The 18,880-nt window shown below is 52.7% G+C and overlaps 1 protein-coding gene across 2 annotated transcripts; it reads right to left on the bottom strand.

Annotated features, from left to right (window-relative positions):
• Positions 1-235: 235 nt before the first annotated feature.
• On the bottom strand, positions 236-18,353 carry MEOX1 (mesenchyme homeobox 1). 2 transcript variants are annotated; one of them, XM_006092296.3, is made up of 3 exons: positions 17,811-18,353; positions 3,170-3,342; positions 1,781-2,033 (listed from the first exon to the last, which is right to left on the bottom strand). In XM_006092296.3, the coding sequence occupies exons 1-3, from the start codon at positions 18,271-18,273 to the stop codon at positions 1,911-1,913; spliced, it is 759 nt and encodes a 252-aa protein (XP_006092358.1). In that variant the 5' UTR covers positions 18,274-18,353; the 3' UTR covers positions 1,781-1,910. The 2 variants fall into 2 exon arrangements, with proteins under 2 accessions (XP_023612777.1, XP_006092358.1); XM_023757009.1 differs by lacking the exon at positions 3,170-3,342 and having other exon boundaries at positions 236-2,033.
• Between the last annotated feature and the right edge of the window lie 527 nt (positions 18,354-18,880).

Genomic DNA, 18,880 nt, shown 5'->3' with positions numbered 1-18,880 from the left:
TGTTTTACCCTGAAAAACAAAACCTCCAAACTTTGATTTTAAAAATTAGGGATGGTTAGTTTATGGTCAAGATTTCTTTATTAACAAAAGAGTTCATCTTTTGTATACAGAACTTTGACTATTCAATAAGCCAGAGGATAAGGAAGCTGAAAGCTAACATTTTACAATGGGAAATAAGACAATGCAGTTTGTATGGGGAGAAAGATTTTTGTTTTTTAGGCAACAATTACCCCCATTCTGAAGAACCTAAAGGGGGCTGCCTTGTTCTAGATGACTGCTCCCCCTTTTTGTTGCTTCTACACATTGGTCCATCATCACAGGCGCACCCGAGGATTGCACACAGAGCTGTGATTCTTAGCTCCGCAAGGAAAAAGGTGTGGGCGCTTTGCTCTTTTATTGATTTTATTTTTCCAAGCGTTTTCTTACTAAGTGAATTGACCTCGCACAGTTACCTTGATGTAATCTTAAGAAAATAGATGAAGTATGATTTAGAAAGAAATTACGCATGCTCTAACCAGCCATCTCCTTTGGCAATCATTTCCCACCACAGTCGTCCTTTTGGGAGGGGGAGGGGGGTTCTTTTTACAAGTGAATGATTAAATATACATACAAGAGATCCAAACTCTTGCTGACCTCCCCCTGCGGCAGCAGCTGGTATGGGAGATGGAGCGCTGGGGCCGGCAGGGGGTCCCGCTCCAAGGCTTCAGTTGTCCCAGGCTGTTGGGCCATCAGTCCCGGACTGTCACCCCAGAGGACATGGGCAGTCCACACCCATAAACTTAGCAGCTCCTCCCATAAAAGTAGCATTTGTGTGGAGCACAGCGGAGGGGCTCAGATGCATCCCGTGGAGAAAGGGGCGTTGCTTTGTTGTCCCCATTTGCAGTGAATCTTGTGAAAGCACAGGACACTGCAGCTGGGGAAACTTGCTCTCCCGGGTTCAACATTTCCAGCCCCTTGCCCAGCAGCCCGAGAACACAGGGGACACTTTCCAGCCCTCGGTTCAATAATGCGAGCATCTGGATAGTTTTTCGATCCAGAAGTTGTGGATTTAAAAGGAATACCTGCTCCATTGTTCTGGACGCTGCTCAACAGCCCCAGCTGTATTTCTGAATTAATTTTGAAAAAAGCAGGTGGTGTCCTGGGTCCATTCTCATCCCCCCCCCGCCCCCCACAAGTTAAGCCAGTGTGAACGGGCCTGTACTGGACCACAGAGATGTCCACCAGGATGTTTTCCCCGCTGTCTTCCTCCAGCCAGTGCTAATACACTTGCCCACCTAACAGCCAACACATTCGGAGGCAGGGATGGTTTCTGATTTGCAGCAGCTGAGTTTCTGTCCTCAACCCTCCTCACACTGATTTTCCCAGGGGTTTGGGGACAACTCAGGGCCCCCAAAGGCTCAGCTACAGAGCCCAGAAAGGAAAGGTGGTCTCGGTGTGTGTGTGTCTGTCTCAGTCATTTCCTTTCTTGTGAAGCATTAGCTTTCATGAGTCACCAGCTGGCCCCAGGCTCCTCTCCCAGCAGGCCAGGTGGTGTTCAGACCTGGAGGAGGCCTGGCCGACGTAGGAGGAGGTGGGAGGGGAAGGTGTGGGCAGCAGCCAAGGGACCCCGAGAAGCAGTGTCCCCGGAGCTGCTCCCCGGATTCACTCAGGTCTGACCTGGCCACTGAAGGAGTCACAAGAATTGTGGGAAGAAAAGGCCCTGGGAAAGGGGTAGCTAAGACAGCAATGCTGGACAGAACTTTCTGGAAAACTTCAAGGCTCCCGGGATCACTAGGCAGCTTCATATCCAAGGGTCACTGCAAGATGTGGAAAGGCTGCCCTGGGGTAGGTGGAAGAAGGTGACAGTGGGATTGGGCTGGGGGAGCTGGGTAGGGGCTCCGTCCTCAGTCTTTTATTCTCCATGGAGAACCTCACTCTGAACTTGGAGACGCTGCAGAGTCCCCATCCTCGGGGTCCTGCCCATGAGGGGAGATGGGCTGACCCCCCTTCACACGCTTCCACTTCATCCTTCGGTTCTGGAACCACACTTTGACCTGACAGAGGAAGCAAAGGAGCCGGGTCAAGACAAGCACCTCCCCAGCTGATGCTCCAGCTGGCCAGGGGGCAGCTCCCGGGACCCCAGCTCTAAACACTGCTTGTCCCTCCTCACCCCTCCAGAGGCTCCAGGAACAGAGACCAAAGGGAGGACACACCAATCTTCTCAGAGGCCCGTCTTGTGTCTCCAGATAAAAAAAAGTCCTAGGCACACATGGGGACAGTTTCTACAAGTCACTCGTCATTGGCTCCACCCCCTTTCCCATGCCCTGCCCCTCCCGTGCTACTACCCCCTCCCTCTAGCTTCTGTGACCCAAGGGCCTGGGAGCAAAGGTTGACCAGCCTCATCTTTAGGCACATTTATAAAGCTTAGTAACTCTGCTTTGCACATCTTCTCATCGGAGCTTCATCAAGAGTGGGGTGAGGACCTGTTTTACAGATGGAGACCCAGAAGGGGTGGGAGACATGTCCCAAGGGTCACAGGGCTAGGAAGTGGTAGAGGCAGGATTTGAATCCAAGTCTTCTGATTCTAAATCCAGGACTCTGGCAGAGCGCTATCAAATACTATTGTTATTATCATCATTATTATTAGTATACTTTACTCTACGTCAGAGCATGGGTGTGGGTGGAATGCTCTAAGGGAAAGCCCAAACAAAGGGCTAGGAAGTTCTTCTCCGTGTGTGCCCAGGAACCAGCCCCGTACCGGAACCACCTGCAGAACTTATTAGCAATGCAGATCCCAGGCCCCCTCGTTATTATTGCAAAGCCACTCTCTGGAGCTCCCAGATCCACATTCTTTAAACAAGCACCTAGGTCCTAGGTGATTCCAATCGCACTCCAGTTTGAGAATAACCAGATCAGAGGCTCCAATGCTGGATGCACGTGAGCATCACCCTGGGGGACCTTTAAAAAACTCTGGTGCCTGAACTCTATTCCAGTCCCATAAAACCAGTCCCATCAGTGTTATTAAAATCTCCCCGGGTGATTCCCAGGTACAGCCACAGTTGAGGCCCATTGGCCTGGGCAGAGGGAGAAGACGTGGAGACTCAGGGAGGGGTGGTGGGAAGGGAGGGGGTGAGAGAGCCAAGGAGAGGAGGGATGCCCAGAAGAGGAGCCGCGTCCTCAGAGCTCCCACCTGCCTCTCGGAGAGGTCCAGGTTCACGGCGATCTCGTATCTCCGGAGCCGCGTCAGGTAGTTGTGGTGAGCAAACTCGGCCTCCAGCTCCCGCAGCTGCTCCTTGGTGAAGGCCGTCCTCTCCTTGCGGGCCTTGCTGCCGCCCTCCGGTTTTCCTCGGTTCTCCTGGTTGTCTGGGGAGAGAGGGCCCCAAACAGGAAGACGTAAACCTCAAGGGCCTCGGTTCCCTTTCTTTGGTCATGAAGCAGCGAGGCAGCCTTTTCCTGTCTCTCTTATTTTGAAAGGATGAGGAGAAAGAACCCACGTTGTCCCTTTATCTTTCCTTCGAGTGTCTTAACCCGCTGAGAAATGGGAAGTTTTTTGGTTCCCAACTTTAGGTGCCAGCTCCCTCACCCCCACGGTTTTCTTCCCAAAGCACAAGAAGCTGCCTTTGGCTGTTCAATGACCGCTGCCACCCAGCTCACCCCCCAGCTTGGCATTAGTCGTGGGCAAGGTGCTCTAAAACAGGTTCTCTGTCCTCAGCAACATCAACTGTTAGAAATGCAGGTCCTGGGGCCTCACTCACCCCAGACCCACTGAATGAGAGGCTCTGGGAGTGGAGCCCAGTGATCTGTTTTAACAAGCCCTCCAGGTGATTCTGACTCACCGTCAAGTTTACAACCACTGCCCTGGCCCTGAGATCTTGCTAACAGGGTGTTCTGGTGGCAGCATCAGCAGGGAGCTGGTCAGACTTGCAGGATCTCAGACAGCGCCCACCCCCATGTACTGAATCAGAATCTGCATTTTAGCAAGATCTCTAGGGGCGCTGTGTGCACCTGTCAGTCAAAAAGTGTTGCTTTAAGCTTCTTTCGCCCTTTGACACCTGGAGGAGTCTGGAAAGTTCATCTATGAAGGAGGCTCACTCCATCATAACTGTTAACAGGGTGCAGGGACCAGCACAGTACATGCATCAGTCACTTCACCCTCACAATAACCCCCCTAGATGAGTTCTAGTATTAGCCCTGTTTTATAGACCAGGAAGCTAAGCACAGAGAAGTGAAGCCAGCTGACCCCAGTGCATCCAAGTACAATCAGCCAGTGAATGGCGGAGGCAGCCATCAAGCCCAGGCAGCTTGACTCACATTCTGTCCAAATGAAATGTATGTAGGAAGGGTTTACAAACTGCCAAGTACTGAACGAATGAAGGGACTGTATGCTGCTACCTCCGAGCAGGGTAAGAGGGGCTCTCCCTTCGCGTTTAGCGGAGGCGGGTGGAGGGGCAGGAAGGAGAGCACACACCTGCACCGGGAACCGACAATGGGGGCCCCGTGGCTGGTGCGGGCGCAGGAGCCACCCTTCCTGCAGGCTCCGCGGTTGGGAAGTCGCACTTCCTTGTCCTGGTTTTACAGACAGGCCGCGCCTCGCAGTCGGGGCTTTGCTGAAAGCTGCACCCCACCCCCCTGCCCCTTCGAGGCCGCATCCCCACCTGGTTGTGCGTGTTGTGGGGAAGATCATCTCTCAGAGGCTGAGTCTGAACCGACCGACGGTGGAGGCCGCCCACCCTCCGGGCCAAGCAGCACCTCCCGACCCCGCAGAGGTGGGGACGTAGAGACCCCTGTCCACCCCGCTTGCTAGTTCCCTTCTGCTTTCCATTCAGTCCCCTGTGTATCAGGATCTTTGTCCTCCGCCCCCTCGTTACTCGGCTGGGAGCCGGGCGTGGCGGCCCCGGGGGGCGCGGGGAGGCGCCGGGTAAAGCGATTTGGGCGCCGCCACCCCTCACCCTGCGCCCTGAGGCAGGAAGACGAGTGGGCGCTGCCGGCGTCCCGAGAAGGCGGGGGAGGGGTCACCCCAGGGTTCCCCGATGTCCCGATGCCCAAGCGCTGGGGATCTTGGCGCGGGATGCGGGTGGGCAAGCCTGCGGGGCGAGCGAGGGAGCAGGCAGGGCGCGCGCTCTCTGCCCGGATGTTCGCCTGGCGGCCTCTGGCTCCGGGCGGAGGAGGCCGGCCCAGACCCCTCCGGAAGCCGGAGCGTGGGCTGGAGGGGAAGGAGGCGCAGCCCGGCCGGTCCCCCAGGAGCCCTCGGCCTTGGCCGGGGAGGGAGGGCGGGCGGGCACGCAGCGCAGGGACGGCCCCCGGGGCACATGCCGGCTTCACTTCCACCCGCTCCGGTCCCGGGCTCCGCGATCTCCAGCCCTTCCCTTTACCACCGGGTGGTGCAAAACCCTCATCGCCTTGCCGGGGCCTCGGAGGGAGCCACTCAGCCTCTCTGGGCCCGAGTCACCTCATCCAGAAATCGGGGCAATAAAGCACCCACCTGCCAGGGTTACTGGGAAGGTCGGACGAGCCAATGTGTGGGAGATGCTTTTAAAACTTTAAAGCACCGGAAAAATATGAAATTTACTTCCACTTTGTCAACTCCACGAGATGCCACCTGAGGGGCGAGGTTGATTTCCGCTGGCGTTTCTGCAAGGCTTCCACGCAGCCCTGCTTTAATCCTCCCCACACGTCACCCTCAGGAGGAGGCCCTGTTATTCCCCCCTCTCCAGCCACCGGGATCTGTGATCATTTGATTAATCGCTCTCTCTCGCTCCCCAGGGATGGGGCTGTCTTTTCTCGCTGGCTACTGTCCCTGGCACAGAGGAGGCAGGTCTCAGTAGAGAGAGGAGGAAGCAGCCTCAGAGAGGCCCCAGACCCTGCCCAGTGTTCTGGGCAGCTGTTAGGTGGCAGGACAAAGATTCGAACCCAGATCCACCTGACTGGTGCTGAGGCCACCAATCCTCGCATCAGGTTCTCTGTCTTTCCTCTCGCTGCACCCTGGCAGCTCTGCTGGTCTCCCAGGGCTCCCCGGGGGCTCATCCTGGGTTGCTGCCCACACCCCATTACCCCTCCTCCCAGGCCTGCTTATGTGTACACAGGTGCCCGACGGGATCTCAGAAAACAACCCCCTAACCCACCCACACCGTCCTGTCCGTATCCTCCTGACAGACAAGGGGAGGTAGGGAGAGGGCCTCTTTGAGTTGGTCTTAGCCTGGTTATGTGGGCAGCTGACCACTGCCAGCCAAGCCACACCACTCCCTACTCACTCTCCTCTCCCGTCTCTGTTACCCGACTTAGGGGCTGGGCCTCAGGATGGGAAAGAAGAGGAAATAGGACAAAGAAGCCTGGGAACGTAGTGTCTGAGCCACCGTGTGAAGCGTGGGCACCCGCTACTAGAGACGGTAGGGTACTGGCACCGGGCGGACACTGTCCCTCATCAGCTTCCCTGAGGGGGAAGGACTTTCCTTGCTGGTAGGAATGACAAAAGGGCCAGAGGTATGGGAAACTAGCTATGAAAACTGACGTGGAAATTATGGCTCTCTTTGTTCTCCAACATTTCAACAAGATAGAAGAGAGAGAGAAAAAAAAGACAAAGAAAAACGATGAGCACTTTCAGGCCATTTCTGGCCAGGGGCTGTTCATGCTGCCAGCGCACACGCACAGGCCGATTGCACATCACCCCCAGGACGGTTTGATCACAAGAGTGCACTGTTGTCGGGAAGCCTCCCTCCCTCTCCCTCCTCAGTTTCCCCATGTGTGGAAGTACAGAGTCCCGCTGGGTCTTCTTTCCCTTGGGGAGCTGGTGTCAGTGTCCTTGCTCAATACGACATCCTCTTCTCTTCTCCCTACTCCCTCTTCTGTTGAGACCCCCCTGGCCTTGAACTTGAACCCCTTCCAGTTTCAAATATTCTTATCTTGGCCTCTAGTTCCTTCCTTCAGTCAGATCTGGGTTCTTGCAGAACGTTCTGTCCCAAGTCCACCCCCGCACTCCCACCCCCACCCCAGACCCCCCAAGTTCCTCAGCCCAAAGATCCATTCCTCAGCCCCCGGCTATTTCTCCCCCTCCTCCCCCTGACATGTAAAGCTCATCACCCCATGCTGAGTGTTGGCAGCAGTGTCTGCGGGCCCCTTGGAGAGCCTGGGCCTTCTTTGGGCCCAAGAAGGAGCTCTTTGACCTTGGGCCAGTCTCTTAAGTTCTCTGAGCTTCAGTTTCCTCATTTGCAAAATGAGAATAGCTACCTACAGCCACTGTGACCAGAGGCTGCTGAGAAGGTCAATGAGATGGGCAGGGTGTGTCTACCACTTGGCACAGTACTGGGCGCACTGCTGAGTCTCTGAAAGGACCATCAGAAGAGGTTCTATTGGAGGTGCTGTTGGAGTGATGACTCAAGGTGGAGGTTAGAAGATGCTGCTCCAGAGCTGTGTGATGGGGATGCCTTATCAGTGTCTGGCCTTTTAACTATTTTCCCTTCTCTACTACTTTTCTATGTCTCTGCTTGGATCTGTGCCTCTGGCCACTATTAGCCACTAATGTGTCAGTCTTCCAGGGGGCCAGGAATCCAGGCACCGTAACTAGCACGGATCAGAATCATACATCGGTCCCCTTGGTCCTGCTTGTCTCTCAGGGGCAGCGGTGCCTCTTCCAGGACGGCAGAGGGAGGACGCTGGTGCTCAGCTGGCTGCTCCAGCCCCTGCACAGCCCTCTGAGCGAGCAGGGCCATGATGGAACAGTCGGCAGTGCCCAGAGAAATGCCAACAGGATGTGTGTGTGATTGCGGTTTCCACCATGAGCGTTAACACCACCCAAACTAAATTATTTCATAAATTGCTGTCACTTTTGGCAGACCTTCCTCAAGTCAGCAGACAGCTTTATCGGAGCTACAAGGAAGTCCAGACAGACGCTGGGGAACACGCCTTTCTGGAGTTCTGTATCTCCAACTCTCACAGCCATTTTACATAGATTTCTACCCAAGACCAGATAGAAAGCCACATGCCATGTATTCGAATAACAATTTGCAGTTGACAACAATGTATTCCCTGCCAGAGATAAACTTCCTTTGGGCTTTCGTATATACGTACTGCGGAATCATGGAATAATAGAGCTGCAAGGGGACTTAGTGATGATCTAATGTTGCCTTTTCATTTTACAGCTGAGCTCAGAGTAGGTAAGAGACTTTCCTAAAGACACACAGCAAGTTAGTGGCAGAATTGGGCCTAGGACCCATACTTTCTTGATAGGAAGCTATTTCCACATATTAGGTTGCTTCCGGTTGACTCCTCTTAATTATTCTGTGAGATAGGTAAGGTGCATACTATCCATTGAAGAGACGAGGAAGGTAACACCCAGAGACTAAGTGGCTTGCCAAAAGCCCCTGGGACCAGTCCCGGGCTATGGCCACCATGTCACACTGCCCTGGGGAGGAGGATGAGCGGGAGACTGTACTCACTGCGGGGACAGTGTCTGGGCCTGGGTCCAGGTCTGTCTCACTCGGACTCCTCGGGGAGGGATATTCGGGGCATGATGTCAGTAGGTGAGGCCCTGGCAAGCCCTCTGAAAACGGCGTCTGGCTTCCTTCACAAAGCACACCTTTGACATCCTTGTTAGTTTTGATACTTTCAACTTCAGAGGGAGGCGTCAAAGCCCCTTAAAATAGACAAGACCTGGAGGGAGTCCCCCAAGGCCAGTTGGCTTCTGGGACCTTCCTGGCTTCCTGGGACTGGCCGGCCTTCCACACTGGGCCCTTTCCCTCTCCCGTAGGTGCCCGAGGAGGCATGGGTAGCGCTCCCAGCCTCTTTGTTGAACCCAGCAGTGGGTCTGGGAATTCAGGGCATGTTTTCTGGGAGAGAAGCGGATTCTTCTGGAATGAAAATGCCTGGTGCTCAGTAGTCTTTGCTGAGAGTCCCAGGTGGGGTGGGCAGTGAGGGTGGACGATGGTGATGGAGAGTGAAATGAGTGGGGTGATGAGATGGGGTGTGGGGCCCAGGAAGAGGGGAGCAGAGACGTGAGGAGGAAGGGAGGCAGTGGAAATGAGAGGTGGGAGCAGCAGCAAGCCTCCAAGATGGGCTGGGGGAGGCATGGGCAGCACTGGGCTTTGTTGGTGTTTATAAGTTCCAGATGTCGTCCTTAGCTGTCACCAAAGGAAGTGTGGGCTTCAGGACCCAGGCCCCACTGCTCACACTATACCTCCAGCACTGTGTTTAAGGAAAACAGGGAAAAACATGAAATATAAAAGGCTAGGGTGGGGGTGGGGAGGAATGCTGGCCAGAGGCCAGGGAAGCCCGATTCAGTGAGTAGATAGGGCTTGGGGAACGGGGCTGGCTCTGGGGGTCTGCAGGGGTCCTGCCCCTCAGAAAGAAAGGGCTGCTCTGGACCTTGCCCGTGTGTTCAGTGGTTAGAGCACCATCCCGTGCATCGAAGGGCCTCGGATTCAATTCCCAGTTAGCGCACACATCCGGGTTACCGGGTTGCATCCCTGACCGGGGCACGTACGAGAGACAATAAATTGATATTTCTCTCTTTCCCTCTCTCTTTCTCTCTCCCTCTCTCTCTCTTTCTTTCTCTCTCTCATCAGTGACAACAACAACAACCATATTCTTGGTGAGGATTAAAAAAAAAAAGGGCTGCTCTGCCTCTGTGATCATCCCACCTCCCTGGGTCCAGGTGCCTGATTTCTTCAAGCCACAGAGACAGGTGAGGGGGATGGGATCCCGAGCCCCCAGCCTGGCAGGGCAGTAGGCAGGGCTGAGGTGGTCCCTCAACTGACCTTCTTATGGCCTGTGGGCTTTTAGGACCCTTACATCTTAGAAGCTGGTCAGTATCCTGCTGCCTCGGTGGAAACTGACTTTTTCCAGAACTTCCAGAACGTATCTGGGCGGGGCCTGAGCAGGCCCAGGCCCAGGGGTTGTGCTGACGCCTCTGAGTTCCTGGCTGGGCTCCTGCTTTGGGCCGGTCAGCAGAGGAGAAGCAGGCGCTCTCAGCGGGAGTCGGGGATGCCCAGAAGGATGGAGTGTGGCGTTTCTGTCTCTCCTCCCAGGCTGGCCACTCGGGGGCCTAAGATTTCTTCCTCGCTGGGGGTTCTAGGGTTGGAGTTGGGATGAGAGGGGTGTAGCTGCTGTGCCCCCCTGAAACCACACCCTGTCCAGCACTGCAGTGACCCTGGTCCAGTGAACCTACAGAGACAGGTAGGCCCGCTGGTGGCAGGCTGCAAAGGCTCTGTCTGAGCCTGGGCCACTGCCTCGCTGGCATGTGAACATGGGCAGCCTGGATCGGGGAAGCCTTTGAAAAGATATTTTGTTGTCACCTCCTTTCCTTATTCCTCTGTCAAACAGCCCACTTCTTTAGAGACTCTTTCCTAAAACTGTCTCCACTGTTTTTTTAAAAATATATTTTATTGATTTTTTACAGAGAGGAAGGGAGAGGGATAGAGAGTTAGAAACATCGATGAGAGAGAAACATCGATCAGCTGCCTCCTGCACACTCCCTACTGGGGATGTGCCTGCAACCAAGATACATGCCCTTGACTGGAATCGAACCTGGGACCCTTCAGTCCACAGGCCGACGCTCTATCCACTGAGCCAAACTGGTTAGGGCTCCACTTTTTTTAAAATCTTCACCCGAAGATATGTTTATTGATTTGAGAGAGAGAGAGAGAGAGAGAGAGAGACATCGACATCGATGTGAGAGTGAAACATTGATCAGTTGCCTCCTTTATGCGCCCCAACCAGGGATGAAACCTGCAAGCTAGATATGTGCCCAATGCAGGAATCAAACCTGCAACCTTTTTGGTGCACAGGACAATGCTCCCACCAACTGAGCCACCGGCCAGAGCCGTCTCTACTTTTAAAAATCTCTCTTTGTTGGTGTCAGATGAGAAAGCAGGGCTCTGCTCTGAGTGGAAAGGCAGTTGGGATGCTGGGCTAGGAAAGCTCTGAGGTCGTGCCCACCTCTGAGATGCTGCTTTTACTAACAGGGTTTTAACAGGAACATTTGTGCCACTGCTTAGAACCCTGCCCTTGTCCCTGTAACCCCTGTTTATGGGCTGAGTGGTGACCCTCCTGTCCAAGTCATATTTTTGAAGTCCTAATCCCCAGAATATGACTGTATTTAGAGAGAGGGCCTTTAAAGGGGAGATTCAAGTCGATAAAATGAGGCCGATAGGGTGGGCCTAAGCAATCTGACTGTTGTCTTTATAAGAGTAGCTGTTGATTAAGAAACAAAGACAGACACCAGGGATGCCCATGTACAGAGGAAACACCACGTGAGGATATGACAAGAAGGTGGCCATTTGCAAGCCAAGGCAAGAAGCCTCAGGAGACATCAAACCTGCCGACACCTTGACCTATAACTTCCAGCTTGCAGAACTCTGGGAAGATAAATGTCTTCTGCTTAAGCCACCCAGTCTATAGTATTTTGTTATGGCAGCCTGAGCAGACTAGGGCACCCCTAAACTCCCACAGCCAGTGCTTACCCCTGAGGAGAGAAAGCAAAGGCAAGGCTGATGCCAGCCCGCAGGGGACCTCTCTGTCCATTAGAAAAAGGTGCCCTTTTCTCCACAGTCTGGGCCCTCTAGCAGCCTAGCTGTGGCAGCCCCCCCTAATGCTCTGCCACGGTGGGTTCACTTTATTGCTCAGTCAGAGCAGTTCCACTTGCTTCCCATGGTGGCCCTGGTACTTGGGAGCTGACCCCAGGACCCCGAGGGGATTCCTGCAGAGTCAGCCCAGCCTGCCTGTGGCTGCTTGTCTGTCTTTCTGGCCCCAACACTTGCCCTGACCCGGGGCTAATCTTATAATTGAAGTCTGGCTCTCTGCACACTTTTTCATGAGTGAGACTGTGAAAGTTCTGATGCATTTTACAGAAGCGCATCACATACAGAAGCGCATCACATATGGTGGAAACCCTCAGGCCGGGTGGTGGAGCCAAGCTCAGAGAGAAGGTGAGAAAATGAATGAATGACTGCCAGGCTGCAATAGAGACTACTGGCCAGACAATGGATGAGCTCCTCTTGTGTGCAAATGTTTCAGTAGATTCTAGAGAGGCTGCACAGGTGAATCAGGTATCATTCTGGCCCTCCAGACACCTCAATTCCAGGGAGAAAGTCACCCATACGCATCTAAACTTGTGGGTGCAAGGCAACTGTGGTTTGATGCTAAAATGGAGGCATAAGCAAGGCTTGCTCTGTGTATGTGGGGAGGGAGGTCAAGAAAGAATGCTCAACAAACTAGAAAAAGAAGGAAATTATCTCAACATAATAAAGGCCTTATATGAAAACTTTATAACTAACATCATACTCAATGGTGAAAGACGGAAAGCTTTTTCTTTCAGACCAGGAACAAGACAAAGATGCCCAATATCACCACGTCAATTCAACGTAATATTGGAAGTCCTAGCCAGAGCACTCAGGTAAGAAAAAGAAATAAAAGGCATCCAAATAGAAAAGGAAGAAGTAAAATAATCTCTGTTTGCAGATGACATAATCTTGTGGAAAATCCTAAAGTTTCCACAAAAAATCTCTTAAAATAAACCAATTCAAGAAAGTTGTAGGATACAAAATCAACACCAGAAATCAGTTGCATTTATATACACTAGCAATGAACAATCTGAAAAGAAAATGAATAAAACAATTTACATTTACAAAAGCATCCAATAGAATAAAATACTTAGGAATAAACTTGACTGAGGAAGCGAAAATTTGTACACTTAAAACCATAAATCATTGCTGAAAGAAATTTAAAAAGACAAATAAATGGAAAGATATCTTATGTTTATAGATTGGGAGACTTAATATTATAAAAATTTCCATATAATCCAAAGTGATTTACGATTCAATGCAATCCTTATAAAAATCCAAATGGCTTTTTTGGCGGGGGGAGGGGGATAGAAAAAAATCATCCTAAAATTCATATGGAATCTCAAAGGACCTTGAATAGACAAAACAATCTTGAGAAAGAAAAGCTGGAGGTCTCACAATTTATGATTTAAAAATACATTGCAAAGCTACAGTAATCAAAACAGCATGGTGCTAGAATAAAGACAGCCGTATAAGACCAGTAGAACAGAATAGATGCCCAGAAGTAAACCCTCACCTATATGAGCAAGTGATCTTCAACAGTGGCACCAAGAGGTGGAAGCGACTCAAGTGTCTGTCCATCAACAGATAGATGGGTAAAAAAAAAAAGTGTATACATACAATGAAATATTATTCAGCCTTAAAAAAGAAGGAAATCCTGTTAAAATGCTACAATATGAATGAACCCAAGGACGTTATGCTAAATAAAATAAACCAGTCACAAAAGACAGATACAGCATGAGTCCACTTATATGAGGTATCTAAAGTAGTCAAACTCTCAGGAACAGAAAGTAGAATGCTGGTTGCCAGGGCTGGGGCCAGGGAAAAGGAAGTTGTCATTCAAATGGACATAGAGTTTCAGTTTTACAAGATGAGAAAGTTCTAGAGATTATTGCACAAACAAGGTACATATAGTTAACACTATTGTACCATACACTTAAAAATGGTTACGATGGTAAATTTTATGCATTTTTGACCATAATAAAAAGCAAAGCCAAGGAGATTTCAAATACAAGATGTCTCATGATAAGACTCTTAGGAGAGCTCCTATGTGGTTAAAATTGTAGTGGATACTGCAGTTTGAAACTCCTTAACTATAGTTTTCATTGACATGATGTTATGTACAAGTGAAGTCATCAATTTAAAAAAAAAAGAAAGAATTCTTGAAGGGGATGGTTTTCAAGCTGGATGTTAAAATAAGTAGGACAGCAATGGGCAGCAGAGCAGGGGGAGGGAAAGGTTTCCAGCAAATTGGGCCGAGGAGAAAAAGCGGAGTGTGTCTGCAAGGCAAGTGGACTGGTGTGGCTTATGGCAAGGTCAGTGGAGGTGGAGGTGGAGGAGGCCTGTAAGGGGAACAGGTGGAGAAAAGGGCTAAAGGAGCCAATTTGTGGAGGGTTTTAAACCTCAAGCGAAATGAGAGTTCACGTGGCTGGGCAGGGGCAGGCAGAGATCAGGTCTTGCAGGGGAGAGATGGGGAGGGCCGAGTCCCTGGGAGGCACATGTGTTGGAGCCCAGGGAGGATGGAACAAAGCGAGAATGATGAAGGCAGCATGAGTCCGTGAGAGCCCAGCCAGCAACGCTGAGCCCAAGCCCAGGGGCCTCCTCTTGGGCGATCAGATTCACCTGCAGCCAGGCCCATCACGCGCGACCTTCCCTTGAACCCCGGCAGGAAATCACCGAGAAATCCCTCATCCCCATAAATTAAAGACAACCACAGTAGCCATGACAGATTGGGGGCAAACAACAGCGGCCTCGCAGCTGTCCCTGCCAGCAGGGGTCTCAACACCCACTGGCCCGGGGCTGGGAGTGGCTGCGGGGAGAGAACCTCGCAGTGGTCTTCTAAACCAGTCTTGTGCGGTGAACCAACCGAAGGTCTCCGAGTGGGGGGCCAGGGACCCCGCTTTCATGATCATTTACTTGAGCAAATCCGCCCACTTCCAGTGGGAGCAGTGGCGGCTGGCAGAGGAAGGAGAGGGGAGAGCAGAGAATGTTCCTTTTGAAACAGACTTACAGTAACTTTCTGTTCCCGGAGGTTTCTCCGCCAGCCAGTAGGGTAGGCATTGACCAGGCACACTCCCCCGCACCCCGCTGGGCCCCCCACCCTCTCCAGCAGATCTCTGAGCTCCAAGCTCCTAACTGATGACAACTGGTTTCTTAGGACCCACAATGATTGTAAGAGGTTCCCATGTCGCATACCCCAGACTCAGTAATTTCTGAGACGGTGTATTTGAAACATTCAATTCCATTGACCCCGAGAATAATAGGGAGATTTGACAGGAGGCTGGTTCTGGAAATATGGGCCTCACACCATCCATAGCTGCCCTGTATTGAACTTATGGGCCAGGCACAGTGTTAAACTTGTGGATCATCGTGTTTAACCTTCACCGCCTCTCTCAACGGAAGGTGCTATTGTTATAGTTGCATTTTAGAGCTGGGGAAACTGAGGCTCCAAGAAGTTAAGAATTTCCCCAAGTCGTGCAGTCAAAAGTGGTGGTGCTCACACTGACTCTGCCTGCCGAACTGTGAAGCATTACAGAAAACACATTTCTGATCACCGCTGGTTAACCTTCCAGAGACGGCCTAGCAGGGGCGAAGGGGAGGTGTTTAAGGCGCTCACTTTGAGTACAAAATGCAAGGGGCGCCTAAAACCTCAGTAAATCGAGAGAAATAATATTTTAATGCAATGTTTTTAAAAATAAAAATTAATGCAAAAAATCTATGCTGAATAAAATATCCAACTTTTAAATAAGAATCCAACCAGTGACCCAGGATTGGTGGGATGGCGAGGGGGTACGTTGTGGGCTCGTTTCTTGTGAGCAGATTCTGAGAGTGGGCGGTGAGCCTTGCCCACCACTCTCCCCTTGCTTTATGCTCTTACAAAGCTGGTCTTTCCTGCCTCCTCCCGCTCCGGCTAGATTCCAAAGGAAGACTTAAAGCAACTAACTGGGTGATAAAGATTTCCACGCTGAGCAGGAGAGTGGGTCTGGAACCCCAGAGAATGAATGGAAGTCGCTTGCTGTGCTCTGCAGACCTCATGTGACTGCTGCCGTTGCTGCTGCTCCTGAGGGGACCCCGAGGGAGAGCCCAGGGCCCCTCCTGGATGGGAACCTCCCCTGCCCCGAGGCTGACCCTATGAAGAGTGCAGGAAGTTCAGTGGAGGGTGTCCATGCCCTCGTGGGGTGGTCAGCTGCTTGGCACACGAGCTTACTCCCTAATGCACTGCCATGGGCCACTGGCCAAAAGGGAAGACGCGTATTTGGGTCTTGCTGAAACACGGAATGGTTTTTCCTAAGCCCAGCCCGTGGCCTTGCCCGTGCCTTCCCAAGCCTTGGCTCCCAGTTCCCTGGAGAGTGGCTGGATGCAGCGGAGGGAGGTGTGGGCAGAGAGGGTGGCGGGCGCCACGGAGGGGAGAGCTCTTCAATCAGGCTCGGAGCCAAGTCACTGAGAGCTCCTTGGAGAGGAGAAGCACAAAGTGTCCCATTCTCGGCAAATCTCCAGCGGGGCTAGGAACAGCTCAGGGCTTAAGCGGTTGGAAATTTAAAAGGCCCTGCTGTTGAGCAGCCAGGAAGGCTGTGATCATTATCCCCCATTGTGAACGCGTTGAGGGGCTTCTTCAAGCATGTTTGAAAATCCTCATATTTCAAAATGAGGCTTGTGCTTGACATCGACTGAAGGGTGTGAGATTTGGGGTCTGAAATTCGGGGTTTGAGCTGAATTCTAGGGTGACCAATTGCTCTGGTTTGAGAGGTTTCTTAGGACACAGACTTTCAACGCTAAAGTCAGAAAAGTCCTGGGCAAATTGAAATGAGTGGCTCACTCTGTTTAGACTCCATTCTAGCAAAGCTCCCCACCCTCCTTAAACTTTACGCATCTCCTTTTCCACACATGTAGAACCTACTGATAGGACCTGCTGGGCTTACCTTGAAACTGGTGGGACTCAAAAGAGCTAATGTGTGTTGCCTGCTGCACCTTGAACTTCCCCGGTTACAGCACATCGCTGTCAGACAGGCATCTGTAGGCCTCTCCTCCCTCTTTGTGTGTGTGTGGGGGGGGGGGGGGCGCAGGTTGAGACCATCTTATTCATCTCTGCATCCCCAGGGCCAGGGTCGGGGCTTGGCAAAAAGAAATGCTCAGGAAATCTGTGCTATATCAAAAGTGCTTTGTAAAGCAAAGCACAGAATGTTGTCATTGATTGGTTGGCATTCTCATTTGCTCCCTGCCCCTGGTTAGCCCATAAGAAGGTCCTCTATAGGCTCAGATAGACAGACGTTGCTTAAGGGTGGCTGTCAAGAGGACATAGTGGGCAGCGGGGGCAGGAGGCATGGGTACTGCCTTGTTCTGGGCAAGGTGGGGTGAGGGACCCAGACAAAAGGTCAGCAGGCAGTGAGAGAAGCTAGGAGGGCCCATGGGGAGATGAGGAAACAGGTCCCTACCACGGGGAGGAGATGGGATTAAGCTGGGATCTTAGTCAGAGGACCAGCTCCATGCTCTGGCCTCTGGCTTCTGCATTCTGAAGTCCAGTGCTTGCCCTTGGCTGCCTGCCTCCCTGCCTCTCCCACGGCCGGCGATCCCTCCGGAGGGCCTTCCCTGAGGGTCACCCGGACCTTAGGGTGCTGAACTGCCCCCTTGGCCTGGGCACGGCCCACCTAGGCAGGGTGATCCCTTGCGGGCTATCTGCTCCAGCTCTCAGCACTCCATCTCCCCTCACCCCTTGCCTCTCCCATCCCAGCCCTAGTCCTGCTTCTCTGTCTCTAGGCCCCTGGAGACACAGGGTCCTGGCTCTGCTTGACAGCCAGGGTCTGGCCTTGGTTCTACCCCCCGCCCCCCTCGCCCCCGCCGCCCCAGCTTCCGTCTCAGCTGATTCCCATGGTGAGCACACCCTGTGGCTCTGGGACCATTTGGAGCTGTTGGGGGCCTGGCAGGGAGAAGAAGCATGACCCAGAGGCAGCCTGGGGTCAGGAAAGCCCCTCTCTAGCCCTTGCCAGCCTACACGGAGGCTCCCTCCCACATGTCCTCCAGATCTTTGTGGATCCTGTTTCATTCTCTGGCTCGCACATCCCTCTTGGGGCCCACGAGTACTGGGGTCACAGACATCCCCATCACCAGAGAACCCTAGAGCTCTGAGTAGAAGAAACCCCAGAGGTAACTCCTTCCTGCCTTTGAGTAGGTTAGATAGACTTGTTTGCAATTCACCGTCAGGGCAGTTAGGCTCAGAAAAGGCAAGAAACCTCCCCAAGGTCACACAGTAAAAGCAGGGCCAGCTGCTCTCCAGCCACCTACCTGAACTCTCCTTTTTCCGTCTGGTTGACTTCTTCTCCGTCTCCGTGCTCCCAAGGACCTCATAGTCCTCTCCTGGGCCTCCCGCGGCGTCCACCAGACCTGGGCTGCTGGCCCCCATCTCCCTGGAGCCCCCCGTGGGGCCTGGGTTGAGCCTACGCCGGGCCTCTGAGACAGGGAAGTGCCAGTCGGGGGGCTGTGGGAAGGCGGGGTGCTGCTCAGTGAAGACCCGCTCCTCCTGGGGCAGGCTGTGCGGGGTGGCCGCCAGGCAGGAGGCCGAGAAGTCGGGGTACGCTGCTGTCGCTGTCGCCGGGAAGTCTGGTTTCTGGTGGAAGGAGAACGGGGTTGGCGGGTAGTGGGGTAGCCCTGAGGCCCCACTGCCTTCGGAGTGGGGATTTCGAAGGCAGCCCCAGACGGGGGCCGGGGGTTGGGGGCTCCGCATGCAGCTGCTGGCCACGGGATCCATCTGCTGTCTGCAGCACGCCTCAGTCTTTCAAAGGTTCGATTCTTACCCTTTTTATATTCAAATTTTTTAAAAATGCAAAAAAAAAAAAAGTTAAAAATTAAATAGCAGGGCAAAATGTTCAACAGAAAGTTCACCCCAGGAACCAAAACAAAACCCAAAACTAAAGTCTCTCTTTCAAGTCCACACACGTGCGTATGTGTGTGCACACACTTAGGTCCGACTTCACTCCTGGCTTCCTGCCCCCGGACGCACCAGCCTGCCTAGAGGGATCCCCTGTGCGTGTATTTGTCGCCGATGACACTAAACATTTTCACTGTCCCAGCCCAGACGCGCCCGCTGATGGAGTGCTCGCCCGGAGCCCTCGGCAAAAGCCTGCAGAGGGCTGGCCCGGGGCTGCGGAGACACACTTTTAAATGCTGCGGTGGGGAGAGAGTGACAAATTTCTGAAGTGAAATGTGAGAGAGGAGAGGGAGGGGTTAACCCGCACCCACACAATCCCCTCCAACCAAAACCCGAGCAGGCAACTATTAATCATCAGAAACCTTATATGCACATCTAATGGGATTTGCAGATGGAGACTTTTAAAGAAACATTGTCTGTATTTTTT

This window comes from Myotis lucifugus, unplaced genomic scaffold, assembly GCF_000147115.1.
Source record: "Myotis lucifugus unplaced genomic scaffold, Myoluc2.0 scaffold_100, whole genome shotgun sequence".
In the NCBI taxonomy this organism is placed as follows: domain Eukaryota; kingdom Metazoa; phylum Chordata; class Mammalia; order Chiroptera; family Vespertilionidae; genus Myotis; species Myotis lucifugus.
Note: the sequence above shows the minus strand (reverse complement) of the source record. Positions and strands in the feature narration are given on the sequence as shown.

Bases quoted from the DNA above. Each gene is read 5' to 3' on its own strand.
- MEOX1 (XM_006092296.3), bottom strand. From the start codon at position 18,273: ATGGATCCCGTGGCCAGCAGCTGCATGCGGAGCCCCCAACCCCCGGCC. The intron at 3,343-17,810 runs GTAGGTGGCTGG...CTCTCTCCCCAG, and splicing joins ACGGAAAAAGGAGAGTTCAG to ACAACCAGGAGAACCGAGGA. The intron at 2,034-3,169 runs GTGGGAGCTCTG...TTCCTCTGTCAG, and splicing joins TGGACCTCTCCGAGAGGCAG to GTCAAAGTGTGGTTCCAGAA.